Here is an 18,592-nt window from a genome sequence, read left to right as displayed (position 1 = left end):
TTTCTTCATTTCATTCTTCTATGGATACCAACTTCCGCCCGCGGAATATACCTCTTTGGAACGAAAGCATGAAAAATGTAAACATTGAATTATCAACATTGTTCATTTTTTGTTCGTGAGGTTCTGTACAATAAAATCTTTTTCGTCGTGCTTAATTTCCAGAAATTTGTGAACTTATTCATTCTATCAAGCCGCTGTATCAATTTATTGCCATAATGGACGATGTTCTAGTACTCAACAATGATATTTTCCCATCGTATAATCGACAAGATAAATCCTTAGGCTTATTAACTCGACGTTTCGTTAGCTTATTAATGAACTCTCCGGACGGAACACTTCACCTGAACACGGTAAATAATATGTTTTATATTTCGACCAAAACCCCATCAGAATGTTCTCCTGATTCTTGGTACTGATTTCACCCGATTAGGCTTTCAAATTCTCAGAATATTGTGATGATAAATCAGTAAAGCATGTTCGCCTATAGATCAACTTGTTGCATATCCTCTCAACTCAATTTGAGCGTGTAGTATTTATTATTTTACGATGATAATTATTTATTTCATTTTACAGGCGGTGCAGTTGCTAAAAGTACAGCAGAAAAGAAGAATTTATGATATTACCAACGTCCTCGAAGGTATCGGTTTAATAGAGAAAAAAACCAAAAACACTGTGCAATGGAAGTAAGATGAGCTTTCAGTAGTAAAGAACTTATCCCTGGATGATTTTTTTCGTAATTTCTATTATATTTTATTTCAGAGGATCTACCAGCAGTAATATACATAATAGTTTTATAAACGTACAAAAGCTGAAGAAAGAAATTAGGCAATTAGCAGTTCAAGAAAGCACACTAGATGAAGATTTATTGGTTCGATATCATCGATATCTAATTATTATTTAATCTATGTATTCATTTTACGACGATTTTGTTTTGTTTAGAAAGCTTATAAAAGTTTACAAAATGTCACCGATGATGCCTCAAATATCAGATTTGCTTACCTAACTGCTAAAGACGTTTGTAAATTTCGTGGTGAAAATAATCTAATCGTTAGACCACCTACTGGAGCTAAAATGGAAGTTGAATCGATCAAGAAAAAAGTCAGTATTGTTTCAGATGATGAGTTCAATATGTACGTTGATGATTCTCACGTTTTTATTTCACTTATTCAGGATGGTCAATATGTTGATATTACCGCTCACGTGAAGACTGATTCCGGTCAACCAATACATTTATGGTTATTGGATAACTTAAACGAAGATAGTGATAAAGTTCAATTAAATCAATCTAAAATTAAGAGAAAATTATCAGATCTGGAGGTGAGTTATCTCACATTCTACGTAAATTGAAAATATCCCTCGTTGATATCGAATAAGAATTATTTTTTTTTTATTTTTTAAATAGGAAAATAATTATAAACAAGGCTGTGAAATAACTGAACTTGATGTAAATGGTTGTGTCATAAAGGAAGAAAGCATCGATCTAGACACCAATATAGCAAAAGAACAAAGTGAGTATACCAAAATTCATGAATTTATCTCTCCTTGAAATGATTTTTAGTTCGTGAGAAATATATCTATCAATTGGCAGGTGTTCTCGGTCTGCGGTATTGTTACTTTTAACATGTGTGTTCAGTACGATAACTTCTGTTGTCTGGGAACCGGTTTCACATCTCACATGTTCATATACTAACCTTCTGCTCTGCTACAGAACTCTGGTTTCCCTTTCATTCCTCTCACCTTAATTATTGCTGGATAGTGGATTAGGGATTACGTAAATAGTAAAAAAAAAAAAAAAACTCGATTTGTTTGGTTACCTTACCTATACGAATGTAATTATTTTCGTACATGTTTTTGTCGATACTTTCTAAAATTACTACTGCTGCTAATTTTATAGTTTTTTTGAATAACTAATCGTGATTATTTTATAATCGTGTCATCTCCTGTTGACAAATTTTTTCGCATGGAAAGAAATGTGAAATGAACTAGGATAGGAAGGGAGTTGGAACTCGTTAGAATTGTTAGAAACAAATGCGTTCAACCTTGGATGGAATTTAAACTGATTTAAAACGTTGATTGCATTTATAGTCTATACTTTTGTTACAGATGGGGCAGATTCATTTTCATTATTAAGTATAAACCCACCGTACAAAAAATTCATGTATTGTTTGCAACAAGACGAAGGATTATCGGAATTATTTGGAAATGCTGTGTGATATTGGAATTGGAAATACTCGTATTTGGATTTTCAACGTGATCTACTTTTATTATGACAATCATCGATGTTTTTTTTTTCGTACATTGTGTTCCTTTACAATAAATTTATATCAATTTTTTTTTATTTTCCATTCATTTTCGTCGACTTGCTCTATCCTGTGTAAATTTGAACGATACGTAGCGCCTCTGCTGGTATAAATCTGCAATTTGTAAAAATCGACGCGCGCCACATGGTCAAAATGAAAACGCTGTGATTTGAATGGAAATTCTTTTTCGCCAGAATGAAAGTTTGTAGATGCTTGACAAGAGGTACTGATAGCGTTGATTAAATGCTACACCAGCAGAACGTTTAAATTGTTAATTAGATTTTTGTTGTTTTATTGTTGCCATCGGAAGCGTTATTATGACGTAAAATACGACGCGTTATGTGCGATTGATTTGTACGTAAACTCGTAAATTAGTACAGTAGACATTTTATTAGAATCTCTTACCAGTTCAGTTATGGTACTTCAATATGAATCTCCCGTTCGAGTTTACAAATACCCTTTCGAATTGGTTATGGCTGTGAGTATCTCAACTCTAAATACTTATTTAATCAACCATCTGATTCACAGATGTACTCCTACGTTAGCTTTATTTCAATCAACAATATGGTAGTTCGAATACATTGATAACCGATGTTTGTTTTTTGTTGGTTCTCATTCAAAGGCTTACGAAAGGAGATTTCCTACATGTGTTTTGATACCGGTGTTCATCGGTTCGGAAATCCTATCCGAATGGCAGAGTCCAGATGGGAGCCAGAAGATAACCGAACGAAGATGTCAGATTCACGTAGATGCTCCTTACTTGTTGAAAAAGGTTCGACATTTCATCCACGCACTGGTTCTTGGATATCTTCGAAGTTTATGTTCGATTAATCAAACGTTGACTCTTTTTTTGTTGGCAGCTCGTTGGCGTAGATTATGTATTTTTTCATCAAAAGAATGATCTCAACTTGAAGAACCGTACTTTAGATATAGAAGTGAAAAATGAAAGCTTTACCAATCGTATAACGTTAATGGAGAAGTGTCGTTATTACGTAAGTTTCCACAACGTCTACGTTTGAATGTCGAAGTAACTTCATTCGTAATTAACGCCACGATTATGTTTATTGTGACCCTACATTGTCTTTTATTCGTACAGGTACACGCAGAAAATAGCGAATGGACTTGTTACGAGCAAGCAGCCTCGTTAGAAATACATTCTTTCTTCGGATTCGAGAGCACTATCGAGAAACTAGCCATGAAACAATATTCTCAAAACGTCGCCACCGGTAAAGAAGTAATCGAGCATTTTATTAAAGAATTGAAAAACGAAGGTGTTACTTTTATCGCACCATGGAAACCTTCGGAAAAACAAGAAGAAGAAGTTGACGAAAAGTACGAACCATCTTTGTAAGAATAACTCGCAAAAACACATCATCGTAATTTTTTTCACGTATTTTAGAGCTAAAGTTGCAAACGGAGGTAGTATAACGTTAATGAATGAAGTTACGAGCGATCTGTCTGCCAAATTGAACGACAGCTGTAGATTAAAAAGACAAGGCAGTATTTCACCGACTGGTACTTGCGGTAAGATATCACTGTGATCTGATACCTTCATCGTAGAATGACAAAATGCTACTTTATGACTTGAAAATTGAACTAGCTCGATGAATAGAGAGCTAAATGACGTCAATACGAATTTAATAATTTGAGATTTCGTTACAGATAATCAATTAACATTAGAAGCAGATTACATTAAACGATACTTAGGAGATCTGACACCTTTACAAGAATCAAAATTAGTCCAATTGAAGAAATCGTTCGTACATTCTCATAAAGGAAAGGTAAATGGAAAATTTTTTCCGCAGTGTTTTTTTTTGCTATACCGACCCACACAATATTGTAGCAAGAATTCAAGATAAAAAAGCGTCAAGATAAGCGAATTATCATTTCGAATTAATTGCCTCGATTAGCATACGAGAAATATAAATAAACGAATCTTAATGCGATGTTTAAAATTGGGAAATAGCATATTTTGTTGTTTTTTTTCTGATATCGTACAAGGTGTCCTAAAAATTTCCTTATCTTGTACGAATTTCGATCTCGATTCGTTCGAGTTAATTTTAATACATAAATACGAAAATAACGATGTTATTTTTAGAACACCGTGTTTTTTTCTTTTTTTGCAGTTACCAAGTGATTCTACTTTATTGCGGTTCCTGCGAGCTCGTGATTTTAATTTAGAAAAAGCCAGAGATCTGTTGTCTCATTCTTTAATATGGCGCAAGAAGCATAACGTCGATCAAATTCTATCCGATTACCAAATGCCTCAAGTTATTAGCGAATATTTCCCCGGAGGATGGCATCATTATGACAAGGGTACCTACTACTCGTATTATTATTCAACTACTCTCAATACTCGATGTAAAAAAGATCAATTCACGTGTATTTTTTTTTCATATTTTATTAGATTCTCGACCGTTGTATATTCTGCGACTTGGCCAAACTGACGTCAAAGGTTTATTGAAATCTGTTGGAGAAAATGGCTTGCTAAAATTGGTACGTTGTCTCACGTACATATTACTCATCGATAAATTATTTAAAATATCCCACTGATTGAGAAATTATGTACAATCAAGAGGATAAATCGCTCGGAAACAAAATCTACGTCATTATTACATTCATGTTATGGATTTTCATACGTGACGTTCTGTAACTTCCGGTGAATCACCTTCAACCAGTTAAAAAAATGCTCGTTACGTTTAAACTATTGTGTGTTTATATTACGTACGTGATAATTTCGATTTAAACCAGCATTATAATCTTTTTTAACCCCGCATTTTCGAAACAAAAAGAAAGGAAAAAACCCACGAAACTGTATGAAAAATCGTAAATTTAAGCTATCTGGCTAATCTCATTTTTAGTATATTTCTTCGTCCCAAGTGAATTTTTTTTTTCAACGACGATAAAAACAGAAAAAAAAACTTCACAATGCGGGAAATTGTTTTACGAACTGCGAAGTCGAACACGCAAGGACGTTGATCATGCGCGTTTAATTCAAATCCGCCGATAACCCGATTTGATATTATTTTCTGGTCAATGCGTTATTCGTCTGTAATTCTAAGAATTTCGCTTTGTATTATTTTATGTTGAGAAATTTGGCTCTTGTGTTTAAAATTACGTTTGTTTTTTTTTTCCTTACGTAGGCGATGCATGTTTGCGAAGAAGGTCTGAAGCTGACCGAAGAAGCAACCAGGGTTTCTGGATTACCGGTGACTACGTGGAGTCTGTTGATCGATTTGGAAGGGTTAAATATGAGGCATTATTGGAGACCAGGAATTAGAGTAGGTTTTTTAGAACTCAGTTGAGTGGAAAATGATCTCGAATTCGTTGATGTGATTTTTTTTTCTTTGGTTTGTTGTAGGCTTTGCTGCATATAATTGAAATAGTCGAAGCGAATTATCCTGAAACTCTTGGACACGTGTTGATTGTCAGAGCTCCGAGAGTGTTTCCCATATTGTGGACTATTATTAGTACTTTTATAGGTAAAAATGTGGTATTTTTTGTGTATGCTGATTGCTGCTTCGAATGAGGCAGTTTCTCTTTTATCACTCGCGAGGGAACCGTTTGAATTCTCAGTCTACAAATTGAACGAAACCGAGCTTGATAGAAAGAGCATGTCGTAATCAAAATTCAGGTGTTAACGTTCATTTTTGGATTTTTGGTAAATTTTTGAACATTTAAAAAATTGAAAAAAAAACTTTTAGAGGCGATTTTTTGCAACTTTTCCATCAAATGTAAATTTTTTCGAGCAAGTTGAACCAATGTGAATAATTTCTTCAATTCAACTCCTATTCATCAAAAATTACTAGTTTTGGGCCATTCTGGAGCCTCCAGTGATTTTTTAAAATTTTTTCCAGAAATTTCAAATCGCTCTAAATGGGCTTAAAATGAACTTTGGCACCTATAACTTTGATCGTTGCTCATTGGGCACCCTCTCGGCTGTATTGAATGGTCTGAAAGCTCCATAACCGAAATTTCAGTTGCTCAAATTGATTTTTCGATTTTTAGCAAATTTTTGACGAATTATGCTCTTTTTGAAAAAAAAAAAAAAAAATGTATACTTTTTCAGTAAAAATGATCGAAATTTGCCCTGAAATTGAAATCAATTCCATCGAACCGAATTTCACGATCTCGAGCCATTCTGGAACCTCCAGAATTATTTTTGATTTCTCCAGAAGACGTGGAAATGAATTTGTGCAGCAACAATTCGAGATGTGACGCATCTTTGATCTGTTTAAGGGATCATTTGAGACAATTTCAGGGTAGACTTCTCAAATCTGTTTTTCTTTTTTTGACAAAAATATTTCTGGAAAAATGCAAAAAATCAGAACTTTCCCATTAGTGCCCCCTTCCGCCCTCCCGAATCCGAATTTCGCAATTTTGAGCCAGTTTGGAGCCTCCAGCGTGCTTTTCGATTTCTCCAGAATTTTTCCGAAAGACTTGGAAATCAATTTGGGCATTTGAAAATCGAGTCGGGCCTTTTCCTCCATCTATTAAAGGGAGTTTTCCGCATTTAAGGTGATTTCCAGGCAAAAACCCCAAAGAATTGAAATTTTCTGTTGGTAGAAAAATTTTCAAATTTTGCGCGAAGGTCTTTGTACTTCCCGAATCTGAATTTTGTCATTTCGAGCAACTCTGTAACCTCCAGCGAGATTTTCGATTTCTCCAGAATTTTAAAATATCGGCTCAAATGTCAATAAACCCTTTGAGCAGATCGAAAATGAACCACAACTCGATTTTCAGCTGCCCAAGTTAATTGCTGCGCCTTCCGAAGAAATATTATAAAATTCTAGAGTAATTGAAAATCATGCTGAAGACTCCAGAATCACCAGAAAGGGTGAAATTCGGTTCGAAGGAAGTGGAAATTTTTTTCAGGACCAATTTCCATCATTTTTACTGAAGAAGTGTAGAACATTTATTACCTGTCAGAATTTCAAGTGCGTAAGTGCCTTTTTCGATTTTTGGTGAATTTTTGAAAATCAAATTTTGGCCAAAAATGAGGGAAAAAATCCAAATTTTACCAAATTGACCAAGAAAGCTGAAATTTGGGATGTATCCTATTTTCGACACGCCAAATCTATTGGAACCCGTTTCGACCCGTTTTGAGCAGTTCTGGAGCCTCCAGCAGATTTTTGAAACTCGAAATTTCCCAAAACTTTATCAGATGGAGATGGAAAGCCGAAATTCATTCTGCGAACCAATTTAAATACGCTACGAAGTTGACTGCAGTTGGATTTCGGGTCGTTTTGGAGCCTCCAGCGACTTTTTGAAACTTGAAATTCCCACAACATTTTATCAAATGGAGTTAGCAAGCTGAAATTCACTTCGAAATGTAATTTCAATACGATATGAAGTCGAGTGCATGGTGATTTCAAATGATTTTGAAGCTTCCAGCTACTTTTTGGAAATTTCAATTTTCCAAAAAACGCCGTACAATCTTTCAAAAAGTCGCTGGAGGCTCCAAAACGACTTTAAACCCACCAGCAGTCGACTTCGTAGCGTATTGAAATTAGTTTACGGGATGAATTTCGGCTTTCCGTCTCCATTTGATGAAATTTTGGGAAATTTCGAGGTTCAAAACTCTACTGGAGGCTCCAGTAGTTTTCAAAAAGGCGCTGGAGGCTCCAAAACGACTTGAAACGGCTTTCCATGTCCATTTGATGAAATTTTGGGAAATATATAAAGTTTCAAAAATCTACTGGAGGCTCCAGTAATATTCACAAAGGCGCTGGAGGCTCCAAAACGACTTAAAATCCACCTGCAGTCGACTTCGTAGCGTTTTTAAATTAGTTTGCAGAATGAATTTCGGATTTCCAACTCCATTTCGAGTTTCAAAAATGTACAGGAGACTCCAGTAATTTTCAAAAAGTCGCTGTAGGTCCCAAAACAACTTAAAATCCACCTGCAGTTAACTTCGTAGCGTTTTTAAATTAGTTTGCAGAATGAATTTCGGCTTTCCAACTCCATTTGATGAAATTTTGGAAAATATAGTTTCAAAAATCTACTGGAGACTCCAGTAATGTTCTAAAAGGCGCTGGAGGCTCCAAAACCACTTGAAACGGCTTTTCAGCTCCATTTGATGAAATTTTGGGAAATATATAAAGTTTCAAAAATCTACTGGAGGCTCCAGTAATATTCACGAAGGCGCTGGAGGCTCCAAAACGACTTGAAATCCACCTGCAGTCGACTTCGTAGCGTTTTTAAATTAGTTTGCAGAATGAATTTCGGATTTCCAACTCCATTTCGAGTTTCAAAAATCTACTGGAGAATCCAGTATTTTCAAAATGTCGCTGTAGGCCCCAAAACAATTTGAAATCCACCTGCTGTCGACTTCGTAGCGTATTGAAATTAGTTTGCAGAATGAATTTTGGCATTCCAACTCCATTTGATGAAATTTTGTGGGAATTTCGAGTTTCAAAAATCTGCTGGAGGCTCCAAAACGGGCGGAAACATTTTCCAATCGATTTGGCGTGTCGAAAATAGGGTATATCTCAAATTTCAGCTTTCTTGGTCTATTTGGTAAAATTTTGATTTTTTCCCCTTATTTTTGGCCTAAATTTGATTTTCAAAAATTCACCAAAAATCGAAAAATAGATTTGGGCAGCTGAAATTTTGGTAATTGAGATGGAGGGAATGATAATTCAGATCATACTCTTTCCAAAAGTCTCGGTCCCCCTTAAACTGGACACCTCAAGAGGTTGGTTCCCTTGTGATTTTAAAAGCAAATTTCCATTTAAAAAATGACAAAAAAAGATCTGAAATTTCTAGAAACATTTGAAAGATTTTAAAAATTTATTCATAATTTGCGCTTAAATTTATGTTGTATGGTTTTTATTCGCAGATGAACGAACTCGTACGAAGTTTTTGCTGTATGGCGGTAATGATTACCAAGAAGAAGGTGGACTAGCCGATTACATCGACCCATCTATTGTACCAGATTTTCTAGGAGGACCTTGCGAAGTAAATAAAAATATGCATATATGATTATTTGATCAAATTGCTGAATTTTCGTACATTTTTCTAATCACATACGTGAATTACAGACGAAAATACGCGAAGGAGGCCATATTCCAAAATCTCTATATTTACCAGAATCTGAACTCGAAAAAGAAGGAGTAATAATGGGTGAAAATAGCATCTATAGTTCGTTCAGCTTGCATCGTGGACAAGTAAGTGATTCGATAATACGATGCTGGTTCACCATTGTTGTTTATTTCAAGCGACAAAAAGGAAGATAATTGCTTAATTGATTGTGTTTAGGTTTTCGAAGTTGTCATCAGAATTAAAGATGTTGGTACGGTAATTACTTGGGATTTCGATGTCATGAGACAGGATGTCGTGTTCACCATTTACAGAATAAGTAAAGAAATTGATCTGAAAGATGGGCCAGCTTCGTCTCCAGGTTTGCTTTTTTCTCTCGTACCTCAATACTCGTATTTTGAACAAAAAAATTCACATATGTCCGTTTCAAACAGGCTCTGAGCAAAAAAGCATAATCGATAGAAGTTGGAAAGAAGGCGAAGATTACGAAAAAGTTGAAAACAGCTTCGTCTGTCACGACGGAGAAAGCGTTCAAGGATCGCATGTAACCCAGTTCGTAGCCGTTTACATATTACAATGGAAATACGCTCAAATTGTTAGTCAGCTGTCTCACGAAGGTAGCGGAGACTGCCCTAGATCCAGTTCATCTCATAAAGCTCAGATCATGTACTTTTACGAATTACTTCACTCAGCCGATTACAGGTAACGTGTATTCGACTATCAAGTCTGTAACTTTCCACCAGATGTTGACCAAATGTTTTTTTTTCACCACAGAGGGTCAATGACCAGTTTACAGTCCGCTCAAAGCGGATTTTCCGCATTGAGTACGCGATCAGCTGTCAGCCATGCGCCTTCCAGATGATGTAAGGACGGCGACGAATTAAACTCCGTCGCCGAATGCGAATAGAATAATTATTCATGTACCTAGTGCAAAAAAAAAAAAAAACGTTGTATGTTCTCATAGTGTGTATGATAGGATAATGTTTTCTAGACGAAGACGTGTCTCAAGCAAACGGATAAAAATTCTCGCGGGCCGAGTGATTTTTGTTTTCTCATTTTTAATTTCTTTTCTTCTTTTATAGTGCAATATAATAGTAAATTTATGGGGCGGATTGCATTGGTTTTTTTTTTGTTTCTCCGTGGCCGACTAATTTTTGTATTTACGTGTAAATTTTTTTTTATTTATCTAGATAATTGTACTGTATGTAATTTTATAATACTCGTATTGTAGTTAATTTTTATCGATTCGAGTGACAAGGGCACACATATTCGAGTGCTTATACAATATTTTTCTCGTTTTTAAATCAAATTCAACGTACGTACGGATAATTTCATTTTTAAATCTCATTTTTATCGTTTTCTCGTATTCGAATTTCGATACTCGACGCGATGCGATGCGCTTTCCAAACTTTACGAATGTTTCGATGAAAACCTCGCTGTATTTGTAAAATTTCGGATTTTTGTCTTAAATTTACCTTTTTCGTCCTATATATTTGTGTGTATCCGAACGTGTAAGTACCTGCGTTTTGTCTCTTTATGATTTTTTTTTTTTTTTTAATACGCTGTATATTTTGTTATAAGACGTTCGAATCAAAATAAATAGAATGCCCGGTACCTACCTACTCAACTTCATCAGAGGTGAAATGATTTCTTACTTTGTGAAATTTGCGATTGCTGTGCAAAGTAGTAATACGTGTATCTTTACCTATACCATTAGATTTACCATACCAAAATGGTGCAACGGATTATTTTAAGTCACAGGAGATCATCTTCTTTTCTCTTCAGTCTTACGAGATAATCGAATTTTATACGCAACGAATTGAATTCATTTTTTCTTTCTAAATTTATGGCTGTATTGATTAATCAATTTTTTTAAAATATGTTTGTCAGTTGTAAGTAGTTATTAAATAATTTTATTTCATCTGTTTATTGTGTAGATTTTTTCCATCGGTGAAGAGAGATGATAAGACGATGATTCAGTATAGGGAGCTGAGTACGGTTTATCAATTTATAGCGAATGGATTTTCATAATTTCTGCCATCTTGTTATCAAACAAATGTGTATTTTATGTTCTGATGAGGTTTCTTGTGTTATTTTAAAAGCTTTTTGAATTTAGTCAGGCATATGAGTGTAGGAGGAATTGCACCCCCCCCCCGATCCTCCGGGGCAACTTTTTTCTTAAAGGGGACATCCTAAGGAACATTTTAAAGCAAACTTGCCCAGAAAAAAGTTGGGCTTACTTACAAAATGGCGGCCATTTTGATTGACAGGTCAGCCGAAATCGCAGATTTTGCGTTTCAACATAGGACTTGCACGAAATTTTTCAAACCTTACAAAGGTAGATCGAAAGATCATGCGGAAGTTTATCTCCTGTCAAAATTTCAAGTGCTAAAGTGCGTTTTTCGATTTTTGGTGAATTTTTGAAAATCCAATTTAGGCCAAAAATTAGGAAAAAAATCAAAATTTCACCAAATTGACCAAGAAAGCTGAAATTTGGGATATACCCTATTTTCGACGTGTCAAATCGATTGGGAACGGTTTCAACCCGTTTTGAGCAGTTCATCTGGAGCCTCCAGCAAATTTTTGAAACTTTGAATTTTCACAAAATTTCATCAAATGGAGTTGTAAAGCTGAAATTTATTCTAATTTCAATGCGCTGCGAAGTACTGTAGGTGAATTTCAAGTCATTTTGGAGCCTCCAGCGACACTCAAAGAAGTCGCTGAAGTTTCTAAAATGACTTGAATCCACCTAAAGTCGGCTTCAGAGGGTGTTAAAATTGGAATGTAGAGTAAATTTATTTTCATATTTCCATCTCCATTTTGATGAAATTTTGTGAAAATTCAAAGTTTCAAAAATCTGCTGGATGCTTCAGGAATTTTCAAAAAGTCGCTGGAGGCTCCAAAGCGATTTGAAATCCACCAGCAGTCCACTTCGTAGCGTATTGATATTAGTTTGCAGAATGAATTTCGACTCTCCATCTCAGTTTGATGAAATTTTGGGGAAATTTAAGTTTCAAAAATTTACTGGAGGCTCCAAAATGACTTGAAATTCACCTACAGCACTTCGTAGCGTATTGAAATTAGTTTTTAGAATAAATTTCAGCTAACTCCAATTTGATGGAATATTGCGGAAATTTCAAGTTTCAAAAATCTCCTGGAGGCTCCAATAATTTTCAAAAAAGTCGCTGCAGGCTCTAAAATGACTTGAACCCACCTGAAGTCATCTTCAGAGGGTGTTAAAATTGGAATGTAGAGTAAATTTCATATTTCCATCTCCATTTGATGAAATTTTGCTTCAAGAATTTTCAAAAAGTCGCTGGAGGCTCCAAAACGATTTGAAATCCACCAGCAGTCCACTTCGTAGCGTATTGATATTAGTTTGCAGAATGCATTTCGACTCTCCAACTTAGTTTGATGAAATTTTGGGGAAATTTCAAGTTTCAAAAATTTACTGGAGGCTCCAGTCATTTTCAAAGAAGTCGCTAGAGGCTCTAAAATGGCTTGAACCCACCTGAAGTCGTCTTCAGAGGGTGTTAAAATTGGAGTGTAGAGTAAATTTAAGCTTTCCATCTTCATTAGATGAAATTTTGTGAAAATTCAAAGTTTCAAAAAGTCGCTGGAGGCTCCAAAATGACTTGAAATTCACCTACAGCAGTTCGTAGCGTATTGAAATTAGTTTTTAGAATAAATTTCAGCTTTATAATTCCAATTTGATGGAATATTGCGGAAATTTCAAGTTTCAAAAATCTACTGGAGGCTCCAGTAATTTTCAAAAAAGTCGCTAGAGGCTCTAAAATGGCTTGAACCCACCTGAAGTCGTCTTCAGAGGGTGTTAAAATTGGAGTGTAGAGTAAATTTAAGCTTTCCATCTTCATTAGATGAAATTTTGTGAAAATTCAAAGTTTCACAAAGTCGCTGGAGGCTCCAAAACGGTTTGAAATCCACCAGCAGTCCACTTCATAGCGTATTGATATTAGTTTGCAGAATGAATTTCGACTCTCCATCTCAGTTTGATGAAATTTTGGGGAAATTTCAAGTTACAAAAATTTACTGGAGGCTCCAGTCATTTTCAAAAAAGTCGCCGGAGGCTCAAAAATGACTTGAACCCACCTGAAGTCGTCTTCAGAGGGTGTTAAAATTGGAGTGTAGAGTGTATTTCAGCTTTCCATCTCCATTTGATGAAATTTTGTGAAAATTCAAAGTTTCAAAAAGTCGCTGGAGGCTCCAAAATGACTTGAAATTCATCACCTGCAGCACTTCTCCGTAGCGTATTGAAATTAGTTTTTAGAATAAATTTCAGCTTTGTAACTCCAATTTGATGGAATATTGCGGAAATTTCAAGTTTCAAAAATCTACTGGAGGCTCCAGTAATTTTCTATAAAGTCGTTGGAGGCTCTAAAATGACTTGAATCCACCTGAAGTCGTCTTCAGAGGGTGTTAAAATTGGAGTGTAGAGTAAATTTCATATTTCTATCTCCATTTGATGAAATTTTGTGAAAATTCAAAGTTTCAAAAATCTGCTGGATGCTTCAGGAAATTCCAAAAAGTCGCTGGAGGCTCCGAAATGACTTGAAATTCACCTACAGTACTTCGTAGCGTATTGAAATTAGTTTTTAGAATACATTTCAGCTTTACGAGTATAAGTCCAATTTGATGGAATATTTCAGGAATTTCAATTTTCAAAAATCTACTGGAGGCTCCAGTAATTTTCAAAAAAGTCGCTGGAGGCTCTAAAATGACTTGAACCCACCTGAAGTAGTCTTCAGAGGGTGTTAAAATTGGAGTGTAGAGTAAATTTCAGCTTTCCATCTCCATTTGATGAAATTTTGTGAAAATTCAAAGTTTCAAAAATTTTATGGAGGCTCCAGAACTGCTCAATACGAGTTGAAACCGTTCCCAATCGATTTGACATGTCGAAAATAGGGTATAACCCAAATTTCAGCTTTCTTGGTCAATTTGGTAAAATTTTGATTTTTCCCCTCACTTTTGGCCTAAATTGGATTTTCAAAAATTCACCAAAAATCGAAAAACGCACTTTAGCACTTGAAATTTTGACAGGTGATGAACTTTTGCATGATCTTTCGATCTACCTTTGTAAGGTTTGAAAAATTTCGTGCAAGTACTATGTTGAAAAACGCAAAATCTGCGATTTCGGCTGACCTGTCAATCAAAATGGCCGCCATTTTGTAAGTAAGCCCAACTTTTTTTGGGCAAGTTTGCTTTAAAATGTTCCTTAGGATGTCCCCTTTAAGAAAAAAGTTGATTGGCGGGGGGGGGGGGGGGGGGGTTTCAATTACTCCTAAGTATTTATTGTCATATGCCGGACTAATAGTGTTTGAAGGTAAGTGTATCGTAGGCTATGGAAAATTATTTGACTTCGTTAGCTTTTAGATTGAGATTTTAGGATGAGACAGAAGACTGAACTTCGTTAGAATCTGTTGTTTTTTACGTTTTCTTTTCCCGTTGAAGTAACGTGATATGATTAGATTTGGAGAAGTCGTAGAGTTGGAGTTGGACCTTAGTCTCCTTTGAAGTATAATGTGAGAACTAAGACAACAGTGAAATTGAAAAGTATAACTAGATTGAGAGACTGAGGTCGATGAGATCCATTACTGAGATAATATGATTGATTTGAGACAGACAGTGAGACGCCATTCATGCTGGAACTAACGACACTACTGACTACTTTGTAAACTAAATCATTTCTGATTTCTCGTGGCCTTGACAGTTGGCTGACCTCGAAGGTTTTTTTTCTCAGTGTCACGTGTGTTTGTTTTGTGTGGGACGTAGTACAAAACTAATTAGTGAATGATATGAATAACGATTAATTTATTCGCGAGTCGTTACATTCGTTGAAAACCTCCCAGATTAATCAACATCGATGGATTTCAACGAAGAAGACAGCATACTGTAAGTATCGAATATATTCATTCTAGACTGTAAGTTGTGCACGTATCTCTACATCAGTTTCATTTTTTTTTACCCTAGTCCGATCCTGAACCAAGTAAAAGCTTTTCAACATAAATGGCTGGCTAAAAACCAACAATGCGAAACGTTGGAATCATTTTATAGAGAACTCGAAGCGACGAATAAAGAACTCAAAGCGACCAATACCGAAATGAAGGCATCGTTGAATTCGATCGTAGCCAAAAACAAAGAACTCAAATCAGCTAACGCCGAACTGAAATCATCGTTGAGAGAAAAAACCACCGAAACCGAAGAACTGCAGAGTAAATGCGAGTCGTTGAAATCGTCTCTGGAGGCAGCCAACGTCGAATGTGAACAATTACGTGTAATTCGAGGAACGACGGTATCTAATTTTCTCTCAGCTAACGGTAAAGTGAAGGATCTGAACGTTAAATGCAAGTCGTTGAAATCGTCTCTAGACGCAGCTAACGCCAAATACGAGCTACTACAGAAAACTCACGAAACGACGGAATCTTCGCTGGTGTCGGCGAATTTGAGAATCAGAGAGTTGGATAGTAAATGCACGACGTTAGAAACGCTTTTACATAAAGTTGACTACGAAAATAAGGATCTTAAAAAGAAGATGGATAAATTGAAAACGAGAAGATTAGAAGAGAAGAAAAAAGTAGTAAAGATAACGTTGGAAAGAGTACAGGATAAATTATTAAAAAGTCCTTTACATGTGATGATCGATAGAGTCAAACATAATATAGAAGCATTGGACGAAAACGCCCGCACTTCTGTATCCGTTCCTTCGAAGAAAGATATCGAAGTTGTTGATATCCTAAGCAGCGACTCCGGCGATGAATCGACCTTATCGCTGAATAGCGAGAATCAAAACATCGACGATCTTCTATCACCTTGTCGAGTGAAAAATAAAACTGAACCGTCTGAGCCATCTGAGCAGGGTAATTCGAATGAAACCACCGAGCCAAATTCAGCATCGAGCTCGGTACCGGTAGAACCTGCCCTTCCATATACGATCGAACCGTGTGTAGAATTAACGAATAGAAATTCCAATCGAGTTAATCGGGTAGAAATCGACGACGACATGAATTACGACTCCGATATTAGTTTGAGCATATGCGACGATGTTACCTCGACTACAGCTGAAGAAGAAAACTTGGACGAATCGTCGGGAAAACTTACCACGTCGACATCACCTTCATCGTCGAATGAATTTTCGAGTTCGACTTGTAACCCGATCACAATCAGTAGTCAGATATCTCCTGCCAAAGTGCCTGAACCTGAAACAAACGTCCAACAGAGCAGCGATCCTGTAATATCACATGCTAGTCACGATGAAAATAATATCGAGCAAAACAACGTAGAGTCATCGAACGTTATTCCTAACGCAGAACCGAATACGAATCAAGGTCCCGAATGCAGCAACTTAATTTATGTTATTTCAGAAGTTCCGATGGATATATCGATGAAAGCTCCTGAAATTAGTTCGGTTTCTGTAGGAGAGCTTGAGACCACGCTTTCAAATCCGTCCCAAAGTTCAGATTCGAATAACGAAGCTCTTTCGAACGCAACCCAAAGTCCAGATTCAAATAACGACGAAGCTGTTTCGATCGAAATCCCAAGTCCAGATTCAAACAACGAAGCTGTTTCGAACGAGAACGAAACCCAAAGTAGAAATAATTCAGATCAAGATAATATCGAAGACCAAGTAGACGCTATCGTCTCAAAATTGCTAAAATCTGGCAATCACCTGAAGGTCATGCATCGAGTTGTTATAACACCGGTTCAAGAAGAAAACTACGAAAGGTAATCGCACGTTTGTGTGGGAAATTAGAATTCTCGTCAACAACTTATACGTTGAAATTACGATTTGAATATTTTCAGGGTCGGTGTTGAAGTTGGAGTACCTAACGGATCGAGTCATTCTTCTCTACCTTCAATTGCGGAATCAACGCTGGAGGATTCTTCTTCGATGAAGCGTTCGCCTGATCAAAAACGTCATATTATGTGAGTATTTATTGGTCACGATGGTGAAATTAATTTATTTATGGGATGTAGACATTTTTACGATTTTTTCTCGTAAATTTTCGATTGCCCATTCATTCAATTATTTGCGATTTTTTTTATCCTGCTGGACCTGCAGTGTTATAGTATAAGTATGCGCGTTGAACAGTCCCAAGTATTCGTACTGCTCGTCAGCCAATGAGCCATGTAATCTCATATCGAATACCGATCTGTCGTCCATCATCATCGCCGTCTTCGAAAATTTAATAATGAAAACTCCAAACGAACACGAAGAGATGAATCGATAATAATAATAGAAGATTTTCGATTTTTAATTTACGATTATACCTAATTGAAAATCTGTTTGTGATTTTATTTTGCAGACCCAGTAAGTTGAAATGCTGCAGTTGACTCGTTGACTAATAATGGTTTGAAAAATGGAAGAATTTTTAGAATAAGTACACCCTTCGTTTATTATTGTTAATTTATTGTTAATTAGAACTTCTACCTCAGATTTGCTTTCCCGATGTAAATTATGATACGAATGTTGATTTTTGTCCGGTATTATTTTCCGAAATAGTACATGTGTATAGCTTCCTACCACAGTTGTGTTCTCAAATAACGTATTACCCGCTACTATTTAATATTTATTTTATATAATTAATTCCTAATTTTTACGTTTTCGTCGTTTAGAATTTTCGTTCAATTATGTTTAAACACGAATCTTTTCGTGAATATATTTATTGATAATTTGATACTATGACCTTTATTCGATGATAATTTTAACAAATGGTATAGGTATATTGTTCCATTTTAGAGCTGTACAGCTCAGCTATTTATTATTCGTTTTCTCAGTTTGATGATGAGTTCGTCGTGAGTCGTGAAGGCACGACATCGACAGTCACAGTGGTGGGATTTAATTGGATGTTTTGGGCTTGTTTTTGAGTAACTTTCGGTTAATTTTTCAAATTTTTATCAAACTTACTTCTTGTTCTTACTCTTTTTTTTTTTTTACCAGAAATTGCCCAAAACTCTCGTTTTATAGCCCAAAATTTCCAAAAAAAAACCTTGATTTAACGTCTTGCTTTTTATCAATATATTTTCCAAAAAAAAAGGTCACTATTTTACCAAAGATTTGCAAAAATCTTACTTTTTTCAACAAAAATTGCAAATGTATCACTTTTGAGTTTTCACAAGTGATTTCTCAAAATTCTCAATTTTCAACAATTTACTTACTTGGAAATCTTTCTTTTTTACTTGAAAATACCAAAAATTTCCAGAAAGTCTCAGCTTTTTTGTCAGAAACCACGAAG

At 35.6% G+C, this 18,592-nt stretch overlaps 3 protein-coding genes across 4 annotated transcripts; all 3 read left to right on the top strand.

Moving 5' to 3' along the window:
* The first annotated feature begins 75 nt into the window (after window positions 1-75).
* Window positions 76-2,334, top strand: LOC135833749 (transcription factor E2F5-like). 2 transcript variants are annotated; one of them, XM_065347515.1, is made up of 7 exons: window positions 76-350; window positions 574-683; window positions 760-868; window positions 940-1,098; window positions 1,171-1,317; window positions 1,403-1,508; window positions 1,589-2,074. In XM_065347515.1, the coding sequence occupies exons 1-7, from the start codon at window positions 216-218 to the stop codon at window positions 1,618-1,620; spliced, it is 798 nt and encodes a 265-aa protein (XP_065203587.1). In that variant the 5' UTR covers window positions 76-215; the 3' UTR covers window positions 1,621-2,074. The 2 variants fall into 2 exon arrangements, with proteins under 2 accessions (XP_065203587.1, XP_065203586.1); XM_065347514.1 differs by lacking the exon at window positions 1,589-2,074 and adding an exon at window positions 2,104-2,334 and having other exon boundaries at window positions 77-350.
* Window positions 2,335-2,480: 146 nt separating this feature from the next.
* Window positions 2,481-11,268, top strand: retm (real-time). The gene is made up of 15 exons (XM_065347482.1): window positions 2,481-2,778; window positions 2,923-3,072; window positions 3,161-3,292; window positions 3,397-3,632; window positions 3,700-3,824; window positions 3,963-4,081; window positions 4,427-4,616; window positions 4,708-4,796; window positions 5,444-5,581; window positions 5,662-5,782; window positions 9,142-9,260; window positions 9,344-9,469; window positions 9,561-9,702; window positions 9,776-10,043; window positions 10,116-11,268. The coding sequence occupies exons 1-15, from the start codon at window positions 2,716-2,718 to the stop codon at window positions 10,201-10,203; spliced, it is 2,106 nt and encodes a 701-aa protein (XP_065203554.1). The 5' UTR covers window positions 2,481-2,715; the 3' UTR covers window positions 10,204-11,268.
* Window positions 11,269-15,055: 3,787 nt separating this feature from the next.
* LOC135837839 (uncharacterized protein DDB_G0287625-like) lies at window positions 15,056-18,036 on the top strand. Its single transcript, XM_065353241.1, has 4 exons — window positions 15,056-15,251; window positions 15,330-17,081; window positions 17,160-17,282; window positions 17,663-18,036. The coding sequence occupies exons 1-4, from the start codon at window positions 15,223-15,225 to the stop codon at window positions 17,688-17,690; spliced, it is 1,932 nt and encodes a 643-aa protein (XP_065209313.1). The 5' UTR covers window positions 15,056-15,222; the 3' UTR covers window positions 17,691-18,036.
* Window positions 18,037-18,592: the final 556 nt, after the last annotated feature.

This window comes from Planococcus citri, chromosome 2, assembly GCF_950023065.1.
Source record: "Planococcus citri chromosome 2, ihPlaCitr1.1, whole genome shotgun sequence".
NCBI classification, from domain to species: domain Eukaryota; kingdom Metazoa; phylum Arthropoda; class Insecta; order Hemiptera; family Pseudococcidae; genus Planococcus; species Planococcus citri.
Note: the sequence above shows the minus strand (reverse complement) of the source record. Positions and strands in the feature narration are given on the sequence as shown.